We start from the raw sequence: 19,746 nt of genomic DNA, 5'->3' as shown, positions 1-19,746 counted from the left end.
GCATTATTCATAGCATCCCACTTAGCAATTGTTCTTGGGTCATCACATAAACTGACCACCCCAAATGACTTCGATTTTTGTTGAATATTATATAAATCAGTCACTCGAATTTTTGCCACAAATGTCCTGTCTAGTAGGGGCCTGAAATGCGGGGGAGGGACGACACTTTGTACATCTGAAATGATATTTAAACATTAATCAGTAACATTATACGTTGGTTAGATATTATTGCAAATTGTATGTAAATGAGTTTTAGTTTACCTCATCCTCGTCAAGGATGGCTTGTGATGTTTTCCCAAGCAAATCAACCATTACATCATCCCAAATAATGAACTCAACCGAGTCTGGATCTTCATATGTCACAATAAACTTAACTTGAAACCTTGGTATTGCTGATTTCACCCCCACACCCTTCATTGTGCAATTATTGTTAAATTTTTCCTTGTCACAATACCACAACCCATCTTCTCCTTGCTTCACTTTTGATCTGCATTCTTTGCAAGAGTAGTAGTACTAAGTACTACCAGATGTATCTAACTCAATAATCTTGGCTATTGTGACATATGCCCCTCCTTTGGTTACATTTGGTATCTCTGATAGTGTTTTGATGTTTGCACTTGCGAGGATTGGAGGGTGGTACCCAGGAGTTTCTGGAGCCCCAAAGATGGGTTCATCATCATCTGGAAAACTGGTAAGAAAAACGGCTTAATTAATTAAAGGTGAATTGGTAATGATAAAAAATTTGTGAACTCAAAATGTTTCTGGATTTTATTTGGACTGTTTTTTTCAAAAAAAAATTTTTACGGTTTTCGACTGCTTCATTTGGTGGTCGTTTTCTTGAGAATTCATGTTGTGCCATTTCTGGTCAACTCATTGTTGAACACTTTCACCTCGTTCATATCTGGATTGACCAATATTTTTGTTGCACCCCATGTGGTTGTTATGCTAACTTCCCCTGCATAGTAGGAAATAATGAGAATTTTTTTCCAACATTTTTTTCTTAAATTTTGTAACTCATCAAACTGTTTGTAATGCTGAAAAAGATATTTGAATCACCAGAATTTTATACCTTCATAAACTGATCGTTTTACGAAAAGCATGACCAATGTTGGCTTTGGTTTGTTCATGAATTCTTGCTCAATTTCGCAATTTTGTCAAGGTAATCCCCAAACAATGAGCAAAGACATGTTTTGGTTCTGAAAAAAAAAAGTATGTAATGATTATTTTTGATATGGTGTTAATTTTGGCATATTGTTTATAGAATATGGTCGACTTACAAATTATTGCCCAAAACAATAGTCCGCCTTTTCTTTCCATTGCTCTCTCTAATTGGATAAATATGCTCCAACCTTCCAATTAAATCATCACGTAAATTTTCAGTTGTACTTTTCAGGTTGGTAGTTAACATTTAGGATGCATATATGAAAAATTAATTGTAGGCCATTGTTGCTTACCAATATAAAGTCTATTTGGCATTGCTCCAAACACGACCTCATTGAAAGTGTAGAAAACATGGGTAGAAAGAGGAATATCTACATTTGGAATCGGTACCACCCTAGTGCTATACTCGAACCAAATCTTGCACGGGTGAATTGTTGCCATGTCAAGTCCCACACGGTTTGATGATACACTGAACCTTCTGATTTTGTAAGTGCTCCCTTCATTAAGGTGCTCTAAGAAAAGTCGAGTCGCCTACGGTTCATCGATGCCTGAATTGTGTCTCCCTGCATTCATTCATATTTGTTAATACCTTGTGACAATAATTTGAAAAAGACAACATGAAAAGGGGAAAAGAGAGACTTACATTCTCATCAATTAGGATGAGTTCTACACCTTTCACGTCCTGGGGATTTGTCTCCGACTTTCTGTACCACAATCTCATCACCCGAACAGTTAATTGCTCCGTCCTTGATGTTTCTTTTGTTATGCTCGAAATTGGAATGCTCTGGATGTTGGCCATAATCTCAAGTTTTTTACTGAATTTGTTATATTGAGTTTCTGTGAAAATCTCAATAATTGCAATCCTATAAATACTAAAATACCAACCCTTGTAAACCCTAAACCCCCCACTACTTCCATTACCCATGAACCCCACTTCTTGAAACTGCTGTAACTGCTGCCATTCCATATTTAACTGCATATGCTCTAATTTCAGAATATGCTGATTATTTTAATTTTATGCAGTTTCGGATTTCATGGTTGGACGGTCCAAGTGTATATATTATGATGATAACAACGTTGCCTAAAATTCGTACTTGTTGAAGTAGAAATTACTCGGTAGTTTATCATTGCCATCTTCTGAATTCAGAGTGCGAGGCTGATACTTAAATTGCCAGAATTTTTGCTCCAAGTACATAATCCTCGGTGATGAACGGCTTTCTATACAGATCTGAGAGGATTAATTTTCCAAAAAACATATTTTAAAGTGTTTCGACTTTTCGTATCGTTTTTAAATTTTTTTTATTAAAATCTGAAAAAAAATCCGTGCATAAGTTTTATTTCACGGGTATACTAATTTAATTTTAATTAATCTTAATTCACAACCCGTGCAGTATTGTGAATTAATTCCCAAAAAACCCGTGCAGTATTGTAAATTATTTTAAAAAAATTTATTACTAAAAATTTAATATAATTTTTACATCACTCGTAATTTAAATGAACATTTATTTGTTTAATTTTGAGAGTAAAAAAAAAAAATTAAAAATAGCTTGTACTGATTAACTCGGTGTGCGTGACATCAGATGCCGAGTTTTATATTCCAAGTTCATTTCTCGTAATTATTTATATTTTAAAAAAAATACTCGTTCACTGTATTTTTAAAAAATCATGTTTTCAATTAATTTACTGCACAAGGCAAAATCGTTAATAACAAAAATACTTGTTATTTATTTTGTAATTCATCTCGATGTATTTTCGATTCCTATATAAGCGATATTTTTTCCTGAAATTTTGTATTTTTGTTATTTAATTTTAGTATAGTAATTATGTAATTCAATTACGGTAACTCGCTTTTGTAATTAATTATGCGTAATTATTATTTAATTTCTATAAAATTTTATCATAATGTTAAATTCAAGATGTATTTTCGATTCCTATATAAGCGATATTTTTTCCTGAAATTTTGTATTTTTGTTATTTAATTTTAGTATAGTAATTATGTAATTCAATTACGGTAACTCGCTTTTGTAATTAATTATGCGTAATTATTATTCAATTTCTATAAAATTTTATCATAATGTTAAATTCAAGATGTATTCCGTAAGACGACTTTATAGATTTTGTAGGGAGACGGATTTTAGCACATGCTTTGAAAGACGCATATCTCAGTAATTAAATACGTTGCGTGCACATGGGTCCCACCATAATGTCAATTTTCGAAAAAAAAAAAAAGAAAAAAGAAAATGCAATAATGACGTGGCGCGTCCTCTGCTCAGTATTGTCTTCTGCTTTTATAAAGAGTAGATTGTTGTTGTTGTTGGTAGTTTTATGTTAAATTTGTTTGTAATAATGTTAAATTTGATTGTTGTTGCTGTCTTCGTTCTTCGCCAGAAATTCATCATCATCAATTTACGTCTTCATTCGTCTCATTATTCGCCAATTATAAGCTCTTTTGTTGTGGTTTTCGAAGCAATTTGTGACAAAGAAGTGGTTAATTTTTGCCTCTTTTGTTGTGGGTTCATAATCGGAGGAGAAGATTTTCGAGGTTAATATTAGTATTGATTTTGTATTGTTTAATTTTCTTTTGTACTAATTTGTTAACTTTTTGTTTGAGAGGCCTTTTAATTTCTCTCCAGAAATTTGATATAGACATTTGAGGAATTTATTGTGTTGTTGTTGTTGTTATTTCGCGAAGAACAGTGACGAACAAAGGGTAACTTGTGTGCATTTTCTAGATCTGGCACTTTTTTTTAATGTAAAAATGGCGACTGAAGAGGGGGTCGCTAATTTTCCTACTTGGCGACGAAAAGTGTGGTCGCCAAATTTGGCGACTGAAATCAGTCGCCCGTGTCTATAAAGGCGACTAGATGTTGCGACTGAGACCTGACGACTGATTTCAGTCGCCAATTTCACTTTGGCGACTGAAATCAGTCGCCTATTTCAGTCGCCCGAGCTTTAAATTCTTGTAGTGATTTGATGTATCCACTTGTTCTTCATATCATTAATCAACTTGCTTTAATTCAATAAAAATCAAGTTAAATTTTTAAAAATAGTGCCTAATTCACCCCCTCCCCTCTTGGGTACTAATCCTAAGCTCTTCAGTCTCTTCTTATCTAACTAGTATAACAAAGTAGTTAGTTGAGAGAAGAATTAGTGAAGAGATAGAGAGGTTGGTAATGGCTATGGAGACCAAGGAAATGCTTCACATGACAAAAGGCGACGGAGAATTCAGCTATGCTTCCAACAACACAAGTCATGTAATTTAATCTATTCCTCGCTTTTTAAATTAGTTGTGGAAATTGTAAATAGAGCATTTTCAAAGAATCGGAAGGAGTAGGAAACTAATTTAACAAATATTTTTGGATCATATATTAACAAAAGCAACGATCCGATCAAGACCTTCTACCTAATGAAAGTAGGTTAATTGATTACACCATTTTTGCCTGATTGTGTACAGAAAAGTTTCACATACACGATGAAGCCATTATTAGAGAAGGCGGTTAGACCTCTAATGTTAGCAGAAGTTATGAGGGCTTGTAATAATGTACTAAAAGTGGCTGATTTAGGGTGTGGAGTTGGTCCAACTCCAATTACTTTTATATCAACAATACAAGAAATTGTTGAAAAAATATACAAACAGAGGGATTTGGGTGATTATCAAGTGATGCCGGAAATACAAATATTTATGAGCGATCTTCCTTCAAATGATTTCAACTTGCTCTTTAAAGATGTTGGGAAATTACAAGAAGGCGGACAAAAGGAAGAAGACGATGATAATAAGCCATTGTTATTTGTCATGGGAGCTCCAGGTTCCTTCTATGAAAGACTTTTCCCCAGTAACACCTTGCATCTTGTTCACTCTTACTATGCTATTCATTGGCTTTCTCAGGTTTAACCTTCTTCCTTAAACTCTTACACTTTCCTTCTTTGTTAAATAAAGATGTTTATACTACCTCGCTCCGTACTAGTATGAAATTGTCTATTCCTATTTTGTGGGTTATTTTTGAATCATTCTCAATTTCCATTTTTGGTAAACTTTTGGACGACTCGTCTTCCACGAGTGAGTGAGTTATATATTTTGTGTGAAATAAAATTAGCCATATTTATTTGTGTGACCCAAAATCATCCATCTTTATTTTATTGATCTTTGTGTTAAAAATAATTAGATAATTTATTGATTGAGGTTGGGGAGTATTTTTATCTTTTTATCTCTAACATACATCTTGTAAACACACATACTGTTAGTGAAATGATTAGCCTATAAGAACAAATTTTGAATTAGGAAATAATTTTCTTTATTAATATCAGACACTTGTGCTTACAATCTCTACGTATCTTCTTGATCTCACTACGATACTAAAGTCATGCATCTACGGTTCACATAAGGCACATTTGCTTGATTTTAGCTTGTTGGGCTGACGCATTAACTTGAATAGTCTTCCTTTGCTGTTTGATGTTGATTTGAGTTTCTTTGCCTAGACATCAAAGTTTTATAGTGCCTGATAAACTGCACAAATTCTCATTGAAGACATGACATATCCGTCACTTTCTTGAGTGACGGATACCATTTTACCTCACAAAGTACCCACTTTTTCTCTCTCTGCAACACTGTTCATGTGGTCCCCTTTCTCCACTAACCCATTTTGTTACCATTTTATCTCACAAAATATTCGCCACAAATGGTAACCCGTCACAAGGGAGACCAATTGGATAAACTGATAACTACTGGCAACTTGCAAGGCATTATTTTGTAATTGCGTGGAGAGTTGAAAGTCTATGATGACTTCTTTTTTTTCTCCTGTTGCAATTTTTTTTCCTGCTTAAAATGGCCCGTAAAGAAGCGGTTCCTAAATTATACATACAGGCCCTGTTTGGTAAATAGCGGATTAATTTCAGCATAAGCAGATTGCAAAAGCAGATTATAAATGGCAGATTTTATCAGAAGGTTTGACTAGCATATTATAATTAGCTGAATTGATTTGAGTGTTTGGTAATTGGCAGATTACGATTAGTAGATTGTTAGTTTTCTTTGTAAAATGGAGAAAAATTTCCTATTTTACAATATGCTAACCAATATCTTTGGGAGTAAAGATATTGTAAAACAAAGATATTGACCCCAAATATGCTGTTTCAATATGCTGTTTACCAAACACTAAAATTAGCATATTGATTGGTCAAACATGCTAAAAGCCTTGAATATGCTAAAATTTGGCCAATATGCTGTTTACCAAACAGCGCCACAATCAATTATAGTTGGTTGGGTTGTTTTTGAATTTTATAATAAAATTTTCGAGTTTTTTTTTATAGATTATAAGCTTTTTTATAAAGGTTTTGAATTCATTTACTTTTAACATTAAACTAGAAAGGTTGTTGGACCTCTAGTCCTAATTAATTGTTTTGATAATGACAGTAATGATTTGTATGTGAACTTAATATATAAACATATGCGTGTAATTGTGTGCTTAAGTCTTTATTTAGAAAGGAACAATTACAATGACGCAAGCTTGAAGTTTGGACCAAGGAGGTACAACTTCAAATACACTTGATCGATGTATTCAAGCAAGATCAAGACCAAACAACAACCACGAGACTCAAGATGAGAGACTTGTGAAGAGACGATTCATGTACTGAAGATCTACTGAAGATTAGTTAGTATAGGTCGTCATTCGGTAATGGTTTTACTTTGTTTGATTTAAAGGTTAGTGAAGTTATGAACTAATAGACATAACTTCATTGCTAGACAAAAATGATGCGTTAATTTTTGGAAAATATATTTTTAATGGTTTTTAAAAATAAGAGAGTATTTGTTTTGTTGGAATTAATTAATTAGAATTTAAGTTAAATAAACTATTGGTTTGTAACACGATATTTATATCGTCATGCAACCTAGGGCTTTAACTAAATTCTATCTCGATTTGTTGCGGGCTAGAGAAGCAAGGATGGACCGAGGAGGCCTTGGGGTACCGAAACCCTAGGGTGGCCGAAACCCTAGGAGGCCAAATCTCCTCCTTCTTATCTCTTCTTACTTGTTCATCAAGTTTGATATTTCCAGAACATTCCTATGCCCTAATTCCAGAACATTCCAAACCCTAATCCTCTCTACTATAAATACTCTCATTCATTCAACATTAATTGTTGACACACACATCTACATAATTCAAGAGAGAAAAATATTTTTAAGCAAAAATCATTTGAGCTTTAATTCTTATTTTCATATTTGCTTATACAAAAATCACGCATCAAATTTGTCAATCACTCGAAGAAAAATCGTTATTGGATATTAAATACACAAGGATAGTATACTCACTCGCATAACGTGAGATTAGTATTTGTCGTTGTATTTTTCTTATTAACGTAAGAGCAACCTAGAGTATTTAGCGATACTCAATCTGAGTTATAATCATATAGTTGATTATACGAGTGGATTGGTAATTTTTGTAATCCGGAGAAAGGTACTAAAAATTATTAATCGAGAATAGTGGACGTAGGTTTCGACTTGTGAAACTGAACCACTTCAAAATCCTGTGTGTCTCTCTTTCTCTCTCTTTATTATTGTTATTTCGATTTTGCATTTATTGTTAATAATTTAATTAGTTTATTTTAATCAATAAAATCAAGTAATTAATTTATATCATATATTTCGAAAAAGCGGTCATCGTTTTTAATACTCAATTCACCCCCCCCTCTTTCGTATTCGATCAATAGACTCCACAATTGGTATCAGAGCCTCGTGCTCTTGATAGCCTAACAGCTAGAGTTGATCGTTTTTTTTGTAGTCTATTTATCGTCTTTTCCGCTGCATTTATTTTTTATCAAATGGATTCCAAACACCTAAAGTGTCCTATATTCAATGGGAAGAACTATGGTTTATGGAAAAATATGATGACCCACTTCATTAAGGGAAACGACTGGGAGTGTTGGTTGATTATCAAGAATGATCCGAATAAGATCTTACTTGCAACCAGTAATGGCACTACCGTCGAAAAGAAAGAAGAAGACTATATTGAGGCGGATTATAAAAAGGCTGAGAAGAATTCAAAAGCAATAAGCTTATTGCAAAATGGTATGATTGCTACCGAATTCGATCGTTTCTCAACCAGTTCATCTGCCAAGGAAATATGGGATGGTCTAGAATTAGCCTATGAGGGAACCACTGTTGTCAAAAAGCAACGTATGGCATTGCTAATGCGAAAATACGAGCTGTTTGCCATGGAGCAAAACGAGTCAGTTGATAGCATGTCCTCTCGCTTTTCTAGCATCATCAATGAGCTAAAGAATTTAGGAAAAACTTTTGACTCCGAGGAAATTGCTAGAAAAATACTCGAAGTATGTCTCATGAGATGGAGACATAAAGTATCTGTCATAGAAGAATGTAAGGACCTAACTTCATTATCCTATCAGAAGCTACTCGGAACCTTAATGGCTCACGAGATTACTCTTAATCAGGATGAGGAGGAAGTTGGCACAAGCAAAAAGATGGCCTTACAAGCTGAGTCTAGCAAAGTTGATGATTCTTCAGATATTGAAGATGAAATTGTATTGTTTGTTAATCGTCTTAGGAAAAAGCCCTTCTTTCAAAATCAAAATAAGACAAATAACAAATCAAAACAAACCCCTAAGAAATCGTTTGAGTCAAAAGGGTCTTTCTCTAATCGTGGATGCTTCAAGTGTGGTGATGATAATCACATGATCAAAGATTGCCCTACATGGAAGAAAATTAAGGACAAAAATCTACGTGACAAAACAAAGAAGGAATTCAGGCAAGTTATGATGGCATACTGTTGGGGAGACTTGGACTTTGAAGATGGCGAATCCGAAGATGAAGAAGAAACTGCCAACGTTTGTCTAAGTAACGTCAGTCTTGACCTATTCTCCGAAAGCGACAATGAAAGCAATGCTGAGAGATGTCTTGTTGGAAATTCAGATTCAGAGGATGATGAGGTAAATTATCTTGACCTTAAAAAGCGTGTTAGGAAACTTTCTAAAGATAATTTACTTAAGTGTTGTGAACATTCCCTTGATCACTGTCATGAACAAAGTCTAGAGTTAAAAGACCTTAAGGAACAGATTTTAGATATTCTTTGAGGAAAACCAACTTCGAAAGCCAACGCCAAAAAGCTCAAATCTAAAGTTATGGCTACTCCATTGCAACTTCGGACATGACAAATGCTGAGAAGAAAGCTCTTGAATCAAAAGTTAAGGCTAGTGATGCTATAACTTCAGAGCTCAAACTTAACATTAAGAATCTTCAAGCTAAAGTTACGGCTAGTGATGCCATAACTTCAGAGCTTAAACTCAACATTAAGCATCTTCAAGCTAAAGTTACAGCTAGTGATGCTATAACTTCTGAGCTGAAGAAAGTCAATGAGATTTTAAAAGATGAGCTTAATGGCAAAGATAGCGTGGTTTCCGAACACAAGAGAGAAATTGTATTTCTCTCTAAGCAATTGGATGAAACTAGTAAAAGTATGTCTCAACTTAAGGTACAACATGAAAAAGAGAAACGTATCTTGAATGAACGTTTTGATAAATTTCGTAAAGACCTTGAGAAAGGTAGTTCTTCCAAGGATTCAAATGTAGATCATTCAAAATGTGAAAAAGAAATTGAGTCCTTGAAAGAATTACTTTTACATGCTCGAAAAGTTCATGATAAATGGGAAGGAAGCACAAAGGTTCTAAACTTCCTTACTGAACAATCTGACAACAACATGAAGATGGGACTTGGTCATGAATGCTATAGCCGTAGAGACCATGATAAATGCAAATCCAATCCTTCTGAAAATGATTTCAGAAAAAGAAAATACGTTAATCTTCCAGAATATTTGATTTGCAATTACTGTGGCTCTACTGGACATATACAAGTCAACTGTGTCAAACTCGCTTTTGATAAGCGAAAGAATGTCGAATCTGTTAAGACTTGTGATTTCATAGTAGAAGACGACGTCTCTACCATAGACGAACCTAACGACAATGTAGAACGCAACAATGAGTTTAGATGGACTTATGATATGGCTTTTGATTACTCATCTGTTCCCTCAAAATCAAACAAAATGAATGAGAATCGAAAGCATACATTCAAGCCTAAAGTTCATAACTCTAAACCTAGAGCGTCTCATGAAGGTACTAGACCAAAAGCTACTTTCGATAGAACAAAACCTAGAGTACCTCATATTCCGTTTGTTAAACAAAGACCAAGACAACCCAATGTTAAAGCCAAAAGAATAACTAGACAAGTATGGGTTAGAAAGGATCAAATATATAAGATTACTAACCATAAAGGACCCAACCTAGCTTGGGTACCTAAAAGTTGTATTTGATTCATCTGCAGGTAGAAGTGAAAGAAAATAATCTATGGTATCTCGACAGTGGATGCTCGAGACACATGACAGGAGACAGAAATCTTTTTCTTTCACTAGAGCCCTTCTTTGGTGGCAAGGTTACCTTTGGAGATAACAAGAAGGGTACGATTATTGGAGTAGGAAAAATCGGAATTTCAGCCTCTCATTCAATTGATAAAGTATATCTGGTAAGTGGTCTTAAACATAATTTACTTAGTATTTCTCAATTATGTGACAAAGAAAATAGAGTTGTTTTTCATGCCGATGTTTGTCGTATCATAATTGAAGGTACTAGTAATGTTTTACTTGAGGGTCACCGTATGAGGAATGTGTATATGATTGACTTAAATGTTGTCAATACAAATTCCTTTGCGTGTATGAAAGTAACTTCCGATGAGTCTTGCTTGTGGCACAAGAGGTTTGCACACGTTAGTCCAACTATGTTAAAGAAACTTAAGTCTATGGATTTAGTTGAAGGCTTGCCCTCAATTAATTTCGATCAAGAGACAATGTGTGACTCATGTGCCCGTTGCAAACATGTTAGATCCTCTTTTAAACCTAAGAGAATAGTTAGCACTAAACGACCACTTGAGATGGTACACATGGATTTATGTGGACCTATGAGAGTTAGAAGCCGTGGTGGATCAAAGTATGTATTTGTTCTAGTCGATGATTACTCAAGGTATGTCTGGCCAATCTTTCTTTCCTCTAAAGATGAAACTTTCGATGAGTTTGTGGTATTAATGAAGCTTGCCCAAAATAGATATGAAAATAAGCTTATTTCGATTCGGACGGATCACGGCACAGAATTTGACAATCAATTATTTATAGAATATTGTCGGGAAAATGGTGTGGCGCATAACTTCTCCGCACCACGTACCCCACAACAAAATGGTGTCGTGGAACGTATGAATCGAACCCTAGAGGATATGGCTCGTACTATGCTTTTGTGTAGTGGCCTTCCTAGAAGCTTTTGGGCGAAAGGTCGTTAGTACCGCATGCTATGTGCATAATAGAGCTATGATCCGACCTGTTTTGAAAAAGACTCCCTATGAACTTTTAAGAGGGAGAAAACCCAATATATCACATCTCCGTTGCTTCGGGAGCAAATGTTTTGTTCATAATAATGGAAAAGAAAATTTAGGAAAATTTGACCCCCGAAGTGATGAAGCTGTCTTTCTGGGTTATTCGGATCATAGTAAAGCTTACAAAGTGTTCAATAAAAGAACCTTGCGCATAGAAGAAAGTGTTCATGTTCGCTTTGATGAAGATAATGTGCTTGATAAAGTGAAAGGAAGAAGAGGATCCAGATGAGCCCGATTTCTTTCTAGCAAGAAATGAGCCTTTAAATGAAGAAGAAGATATTCAAGGTATCAATGATGAACTAGAAAATTCTGCAAACAATCCTAAGAGAAGTGATGAGTCCATAGTTAATGATACTATCGACCCTTCCTTGGATAAAGAAAGAGATCTTGAAGTTATACCTAATGTTGTTGTAACTTCCGATCCAAATCATGATATTTCTAATGAAGTTAGTGATGCTTCTGAAGAAAATCCCGAGTCCAACTCAGGGGGAACAAATCATGATTCTTCGTCTGCAGATGATGCTAGTCCATCAAATGATAATGAGCCTAGAGTTCTCAAAAAGTGGAAACATCAAAGTTCCCACCCTTTGGACAAAATCCTAGGGGATCTAGAGCAAGGCATTAAAACTAGAAGGTCCTTGAATAATTTCTGCTCGTTCTTTTCGTTTCTATCAACCATTGAACCTACCAATATTAAAGAAGCTCTTCTTGAACCTCGATTGGATAACCGCTATGCAAGAAGAGCTTCAACAATTCGAACGCAATAAGGTATGGCACTTAGTGCCACGACCTAGTGATCGAACTGTCATTGGTACTAGATGGGTGTTTAGAAACAAATTGGACGATACAGGACTTATTATAAGAAACAAGGCACGACTAGTTGTCCAAGGCTACAATCAACAGGAAGGGATCGATTATGACGAGACCTTTGCACCTGTAGCAAGACTTGAGGCTATACGTCTTATTATTGCCTTTGCTGCTCATAAAGGAATGAAACTGTTCCAAATGGACGTTAAGACAACATTTCTTAATGGCTATTTGGAGGAAGAAGTCTATGTAGAACAACCTCCCGAATTCTTAGATAGCAAGTTTCAAAACCACGTTTATAAACTAGACAAAGCTTTATATGGTTTGAAACAAGCTCCAAGGGCATGGTACGACAGATTATCCAAGTTTTTGTTACAAAATAATTTTACAAGAGGATCTGTCGATAAAACCTTGTTCCTAAAATCCGAAGGTTCGAATTTACTTGTTGTGCAAATTTATGTAGACGATATTATATTCGGTTCTACTAATGAAAAATTGTGCAAGTATTTTTCTGATCTAATGACTTCTGAGTTTGAAATGAGCATGATGGGAGAACTGAAGTACTTTTTAGGCTTACAAATTCAACAAACAAAGGATGGTATAAAGATTCACCAACAGAAATATATCAAGGAACTAATCCGAAAGTTCGGTATGGAAAATGCAAAATCATACGATACACCTATGGTACCAGAAAAGAAGATGACTATAGATGAACATGGTAAGTGTGTCGATGAGACTACATATCGAGGTATGATTGGTTCACTTTTATATTTAACTGCAAGTCGTCCTGATATAATGTTTAGTGTATGTGTCTGTGCTCGTTTTCAATCGTGCCCTAAAGAATCACATATGATTGCAGTTAAACGTATCTTGAGATATTTAATTGGTACATCTAATTTATACTTATGGTATCCACTTGAGTGTAATTTCGATCTAGTAGGATATTCAGATGCAGATTATGCAGGATGTTCTTTAGATAGGAAAAGCACTTCTGGGTATGCAACGTTTGTTGGACCTTGTATTATCACATGGGGATCAAAGAAGCAAAATTCGGTTGCAATGTCTCTTTGAAGGGAGTATGTATCTCAGCAGGATCGGTATGTTCTCAATTACTTTGGTTAAAGCAAAGCAACTATGTGATTATGGTATAAATGTAGGTCGTATGCCTATCATGTGTGACAATACGAGTGCTATAGTAATTTCTAAGAACCCCGCCAAAGACTCGAGGACCAAACATATAGATATTCGACACCATTTTCTACGGGATCATGTAGAGAAAGGCAACATTTCACTTGAATTTTGTAGTATCGAAAGGCAATGGGCTGATATCTTGACTAAGGCATTAGCTAGAAAACGCTTTGAGTTATTGAGACTTGAGATTGGTTTAATTAGTGATAATTAAATCCGTCATAATTATGTCTGGGAACTGAATGATCGGCTAGGAAGATAAGATTGTACGATTGTGTCCGTATATTTTTGTTGCAAGTTTAATTATGTTAAATAATATTTATTTTACGTGTTATATCTTGCTTATGTGTATGGTAATATTTTATATTCTGCATAATCACATTTCCTTACAAAAATCGACAAAATCTACAATAAATTGCCTTAATATAATAAAGATAATCCTATCTTATTATATTCCTCCACAAATCCTACCTAAACTCCATCAAAGATTTTCTTTCCTAATCTTATATCAAATAGGAGATAATGCCAAAAACAAAAAAAAAAAAGGAAGTGCGAAAAAAAAAAAAGGAAAAACGCACGAAACAAAAAAAAAAAAAAGGGAAAGTGTCGTGAAAAAAAAAAAGGGGCACGAAACAAAAAAAAAAAAAAAAGGGAAAGATGCCGAAAAAAAAAAAAAAAAAAAAAGAAAGGCATTAAAGAAATAAGGAAATTGGTATTATTCTCTATCTTTTAAGGAAACCTATTCTTACCTTAACTCAAATTCCTTATGTTATATATACCCCTTTAATCTCTCCATAATTCTCATCAATTATAATCTCTAAACCCTAATTACCTTCTATCTTTTATTTTCATAATGACTAATCAACCTACAACCCGTTTTCAATCAAAGAAACATGTTGTCATTAGAAAGAAGGTAAGCCAATCACCACCTCGCACCCGCTCTACCTCACCGGCCGAACCACCCCGTTCCCCACGGTCCAATGCCGACCAACCCTCCAACCTCATCAAGCGACGAAAATTGTTTAAGGGTAAGGGAAAGACGGTTTCGGAAATTGAGGTATGTTCTAAGACTGAGAACTATAAACTTCAAGATGGTTCTTCACGTATTCTTTACGCATAGCATATGGATGATTACACCAACAATGGACTAAATAATCTTAGACTAACTCAAGGAGAAAGAAGAGATGTCAATCAAGTTGCTCAATATCGCATTCACGCAGGACGAGTATATTCGATTGATTGGTTAAAGAAATACAAAGCACTTGGGTTTTTCAGAAATTTTCTCAAAGATCAAGGATGGGAAAATATTGTTGCTGTAAGTGGTCCTATCTTTCCTATTGAGGTATATCAATTTTATGCTTCTGTTCATCTTAAGGAAGGAAATTTATTCGCTGTGGTCAATGAGACTTCCATAAAAGTCTCACCTGGTGATTTCTGCGACTTGGCTCGAGTTCCTGAAGGAGGAACTGAGATCAATCCAAGCGTAGAATGGGGAGGTATGTTCCCTGAAAAAAGGTTGATAGTGAAACGGTATTTCAAACAAGATGCAACTTCGTCTGAGACTATCTTGACTGCAAAGTTGCCGCCTAAATTGAGGTTCTTTTTGAACTTTCTTTGGAGTACTATTGTCCCTAGAAAAGAAGGTAGAGATAAATTTGGGGCACATGAGATGATTATAATGAAGGCTTGGCTTGAAGGAGAAAAGGTTAGTCTACCCTTGCTTGTGTTTCATAAAATTATACAAGCTAGTGTGACGGCTAAGATGGAAGATTTTGCCTCTACTTTAAGTTTGCCTTATGGGAATTGGATATCTCGAATTTTGGAGAAGAAAGGAGTAATTGGGAAGCAGAGTTATGGGGTTATCACTAATGACGAGATGAGCGATCTTTATCTATCTTATATGAAGCTCGTTATTAATGGCAACGAATTAGGTTTTGAGATAAAAGGAGAAAAAGGAGAAAAAGAAGGAAAAAGCAATGTGAATTTTGATATGTTGGATTCAAAGATGGATTCAAACTTTACTTCTATTCTTGGACGGATTAATGAACAAGACAAGAAATTGGAAGAATTGTTTGACCTAATTACAAAGCAAAGGAGAATTGATACTAGTGGACCAAGTGAAGTTAGCAATGCTCACATCAAGACCGTGTTGTCACGGTTTGAAACGCGCCTCGACAGTGTTTGTAAGGCCGCGGTAAGAACTCACTCTGAGTCTGTTCAAATAAAGGAAGGTATGGCTAGTTTGGTTAAATTTGGTGATGATCTTTTGCAATCTGGGAAGGAGATGAGGTCTGAAATGCAAACTATATATGAAGCAGTTAAAGCAATGACTTTGAGGATTGGTAACTTTGATACTCGATTAACTGCTCAAGCTGCACTTCTAGACCATTGTCATGCGCGACTCGAGGACTTGGAGTACCGTACCCGTCCTAGGTCGAATCCACCAAGCCCACGCTACCCTTGATCTATTTGCCCTAATCCATTCACCTTAGCCTTATCTTTTAAATCCTTGCTCAAAATAAAAATCCATCCTTATGGACATTAGCTTTTTCATTTCCGCATTATTCCTTGTGTGATTTCAGTTTATAATATTATTATGCTAATTAAGAACTAGATTACGTTTAATATAATATGTTTTCATGATTATTTCTTGTCTCATAATATATTATTCTGGTCGTTTTATGTTTGTTCTTATCTTTTCAATGATGCCAAGAGGGGGAATTGTTTTTATGATTTGCGACCGTCTCAAAGTTAATTCTCTCATGGCGTTCTATAGTTATAACTTTGAAGAGATCATTAGTTTCTGCGCTCAACTGTTCTATATTTGGGAAGTATTATGTTGAGGGGGAACTAGACTTAGACACAAATCATAGGAGACTTGTCATCATCAAAAAGGGGGAATTTGTTGGACCTCTAGTCCTAATTAATTGTTTTGATAATGACAGTAATGATTTGTATGTGAACTTAATATATAAACATATGCGTGTAATTGTGTGCTTAAGTCTTTATTTAGAAAGGAACAATTACAATGACGCAAGCTTGAAGTTTGGACCAAGGAGGTACAACTTCAAATACACTTGATCGATGTATTCAAGCAAGATCAAGACCAAACAACAACCACGAGACTCAAGATGAGAGACTTGTGAAGAGACGATTCGTGTACTGAAGATCTACTGAAGATTAGTTAGTATAGGTCGTCATTCGGTAATGGTTTTACTTTGTTTGATTTAAAGGTAAGTGAAGTTATGAACTAATAGACATAACTTCATTGCTAGACAAAAATGATGCGTTAATTTTTGGAAAATATATTTTTAATGGTTTTTAAAAATAAGAGAGTATTTGTTTTGTTGGAATTAATTAATAAGAATTTAAGTTAAATAAACTATTGGTTTGTAACACGATATTTATATCGTCATGCAACCTAGGGCTTTAACTAAATTCTATCTCGATTTGTTGCGGGCTAGAGAAGCAAGGATGGACCGAGGAGGCCTTGGGCCGGCCGAAACCCTAGGGTGGCCGAAACCCTAGGAGGCCAAATCTCCTCCTTCTTATCTCTTCTTACTTGTTCATCAAGTTTGATATTTCCAGAACATTCCTATGCCCTAATTCCAGAACATTCCAAACCCTAATCCTCTCTACTATAAATACTCTCATTCATTCAACATTAATTGTTGACACACACATCTACATAATTCAAGAGAGAAAAATATATTTAAGCAAAAATCATTTGAGCTTTAATTCTTATTTTCATATTTACTTATACAAAAATCACGCATCAAATTTGTCAATCACTCGAAGAAAAATCGTTATTGGATATTAAATACACAAGGATAGTATACTCACTCGCATAACGTGAGATTAGTATTTGTCGTTGTATTTTTCTTATTAACGTAAGAGCAACCTAGAGTATTTAGCGATACTCAATCTGAGTTATAATCATATAGTTGATTATACGAGTGGACTGGTAATTTTTGTAATCCGGAGAAAGGTACTAAAAATTATTAATCGAGAATAGTGGACGTAGGTTTCGACTTGTGAAACTGAACCACTTCAAAATCCTGTGTGTCTCTCTTTCTCTCTCTCTTTATTATTGTTATTTCGATTTTGCATTTATTGTTAATAATTTAATTAGTTGATTTTAATCAATAAAATCAAGTAATTAATTTATATCATATATTTCGAAAAAGCGGTCATCGTTTTTAATACTCAATTCACCCCCCCTCTTTCGTATTCGATCAATAGACTCCACAAAGGTGTTCTTTGATATTTTAAGGTACCAAAGGGTGTTTGTGATAAAGATGGCAACCCTATGAACAAAGGAAAAATTGTTCCGTCAGACACAAGTCACCTTCAAGTACTTGAAGCATATTATGCTCAATTCAAACAAGACTTTACAAAGTTCCTCAAATGTCGATCTCGTGAAGTTGTACACAATGGTTACATGGTTATCGGTACTATTTGTCGTCCATCTATACAACCTTTTGAACGACGTTCGATGAAATACCTCTCTCGGGCACTGGCTAATCTGGTTTCAAAGGTTCTCACTAAACTATTCACCAATTATTTAATACATTCTATTTCATTTATTTTATTTTGACATATTATTTACGTTTCCTTTTCATTCATGTGATGGATGTATGACTATGAGTTTTTTAGTAAACTTAATATCTATGCTTAAATCATCGAGTGAGAAAATTTGAGAGAAAAGAGTACTTTATAAGAGTGTTCTTATTATTGATTGTGTAATTGTTACGTGTAAATATGTTAAGGTATTTGTGATATCTCACATTTTAATGGAACTCTGACTCTAACCCTAATTTATATAATCATTAGTAGTCATGGAGGATCGCTATATGCAACGGTACAATAATTATACAATCCATTTAGAGACTTATTGCATCAATATTTTGATGTAAATAAAAGGGATAAAATCACATACCGAGATTTGATACGGATTAGCAATAATTAACTCTAAAAGTACACCGTCTATAGTTTATTTACACCAGGAGCGATCTATACCCTCAACCTTTCAAACAGCTTGGAGATATGAGAACTCATGAGAAAACCCTTTTATTTCTCTATATTTTGGGGTGAAAATAAGTGAATAAACAAACTATAAGGAATATAATATTATCTAATAATAGAAATCACAATATGGTAATAGTGTGATAGTCTTAAACTAGGAAAATATTACTCCCTCCCAGTCGTTATAATGTTCCCCTTTGATATGGGCACGATACTTAAGAAAAAGTATTAAAATATTAGTAAAAGAGTTGTGTGGGGTTGGTGGTAGGAGAGAGGGATGAATTATTAGTAGTTAAATAAAGAATTGTGGGGCCAAAACATAAAGGAAAGTAATAAAATAGGAGTAAAAGAGTTGTGTGGGGTTTGGTGATAGGAGAGAGAAATGAATAAAATAAGAGTAAAAGTTTCTAAAAATAGAAAGGGGAACATTACTTGAATAATCCGTTTTGGGAAAGAGGGAACATTATAGTGACTGGGAGGGAGTATGTTAAATATATATTTTCAGCTAGTCTTGCTATAGACGGATATATCCGTCTATAGCTAAAGACGGGTCAAATAGCTTGAAAGTGGTGACATTTTTTGCCGCCACCACCCCGCTTGTTGCTTGTCCTATTAGGAATGTGGTATTGTATTTGGCCCGTCTTTAGTTATAGATAGATATGTGCCATCTATAATGAGATTTTGTGATATATCTTTAAGATATATTATTGTTAGATTGTGTTTCAATTTATTATCCTTTGTAATTGCTATATAAGCAATTAAGCATCCCTCGTTTATCAATAATATTCAAGTAAGGCCCTGTTCTTTTGGACTGAAACGGATCTGATCTGAACTGAAATGAACTTATAGGATCTGAACTGAACTGAACTTATAGGATCTGAACTTTTCTGAACTTATAGGATCTAAACTGAACTGAACTTATAGGATCTAAACTTAACTGAACTTATAGGATCTGAACTGAACTGAACTTATAAGATCTGAACTGAACTTATAAAAACCGAATTTAAATTAACTTTATTTAATTTAACTTAACTATTATTGTTATTGTTATTATTATTATTATTATTATTATTATTATTATTATTATTATTATTATTATTATTATTATTATTAAAATGCAATTTTTTATTGAGATTAAATAAATT

The 19,746-nt window shown here is 34.4% G+C and overlaps 1 protein-coding gene across 2 annotated transcripts in view; it reads left to right on the top strand.

The window, feature by feature from the left end:
- Positions 1–4,152: 4,152 nt before the first annotated feature.
- LOC141643042 (putative caffeine synthase 2) overlaps positions 4,153–19,746 on the top strand; it is a 53,777-nt gene continuing 38,183 nt past the window's right edge. The window contains exons 1-3 of one of the 2 annotated variants that reach the window (XM_074452064.1): positions 4,153–4,415; positions 4,616–5,047; positions 17,850–18,113. In XM_074452064.1, the coding sequence (XP_074308165.1) occupies positions 4,335–4,415; positions 4,616–5,047; positions 17,850–18,113 (777 nt within the window). In that variant the 5' untranslated portion in view covers positions 4,153–4,334. Of the gene's footprint in view, positions 4,416–4,615; positions 5,048–17,849; positions 18,321–19,746 lie in introns of those variants that run through there. The other variant, XM_074452065.1, reaches the window with a different exon arrangement.

This window comes from Silene latifolia, chromosome 2, assembly GCF_048544455.1.
Source record: "Silene latifolia isolate original U9 population chromosome 2, ASM4854445v1, whole genome shotgun sequence".
Taxonomy (NCBI): domain Eukaryota; kingdom Viridiplantae; phylum Streptophyta; class Magnoliopsida; order Caryophyllales; family Caryophyllaceae; genus Silene; species Silene latifolia.
Note: the sequence above shows the minus strand (reverse complement) of the source record. Positions and strands in the feature narration are given on the sequence as shown.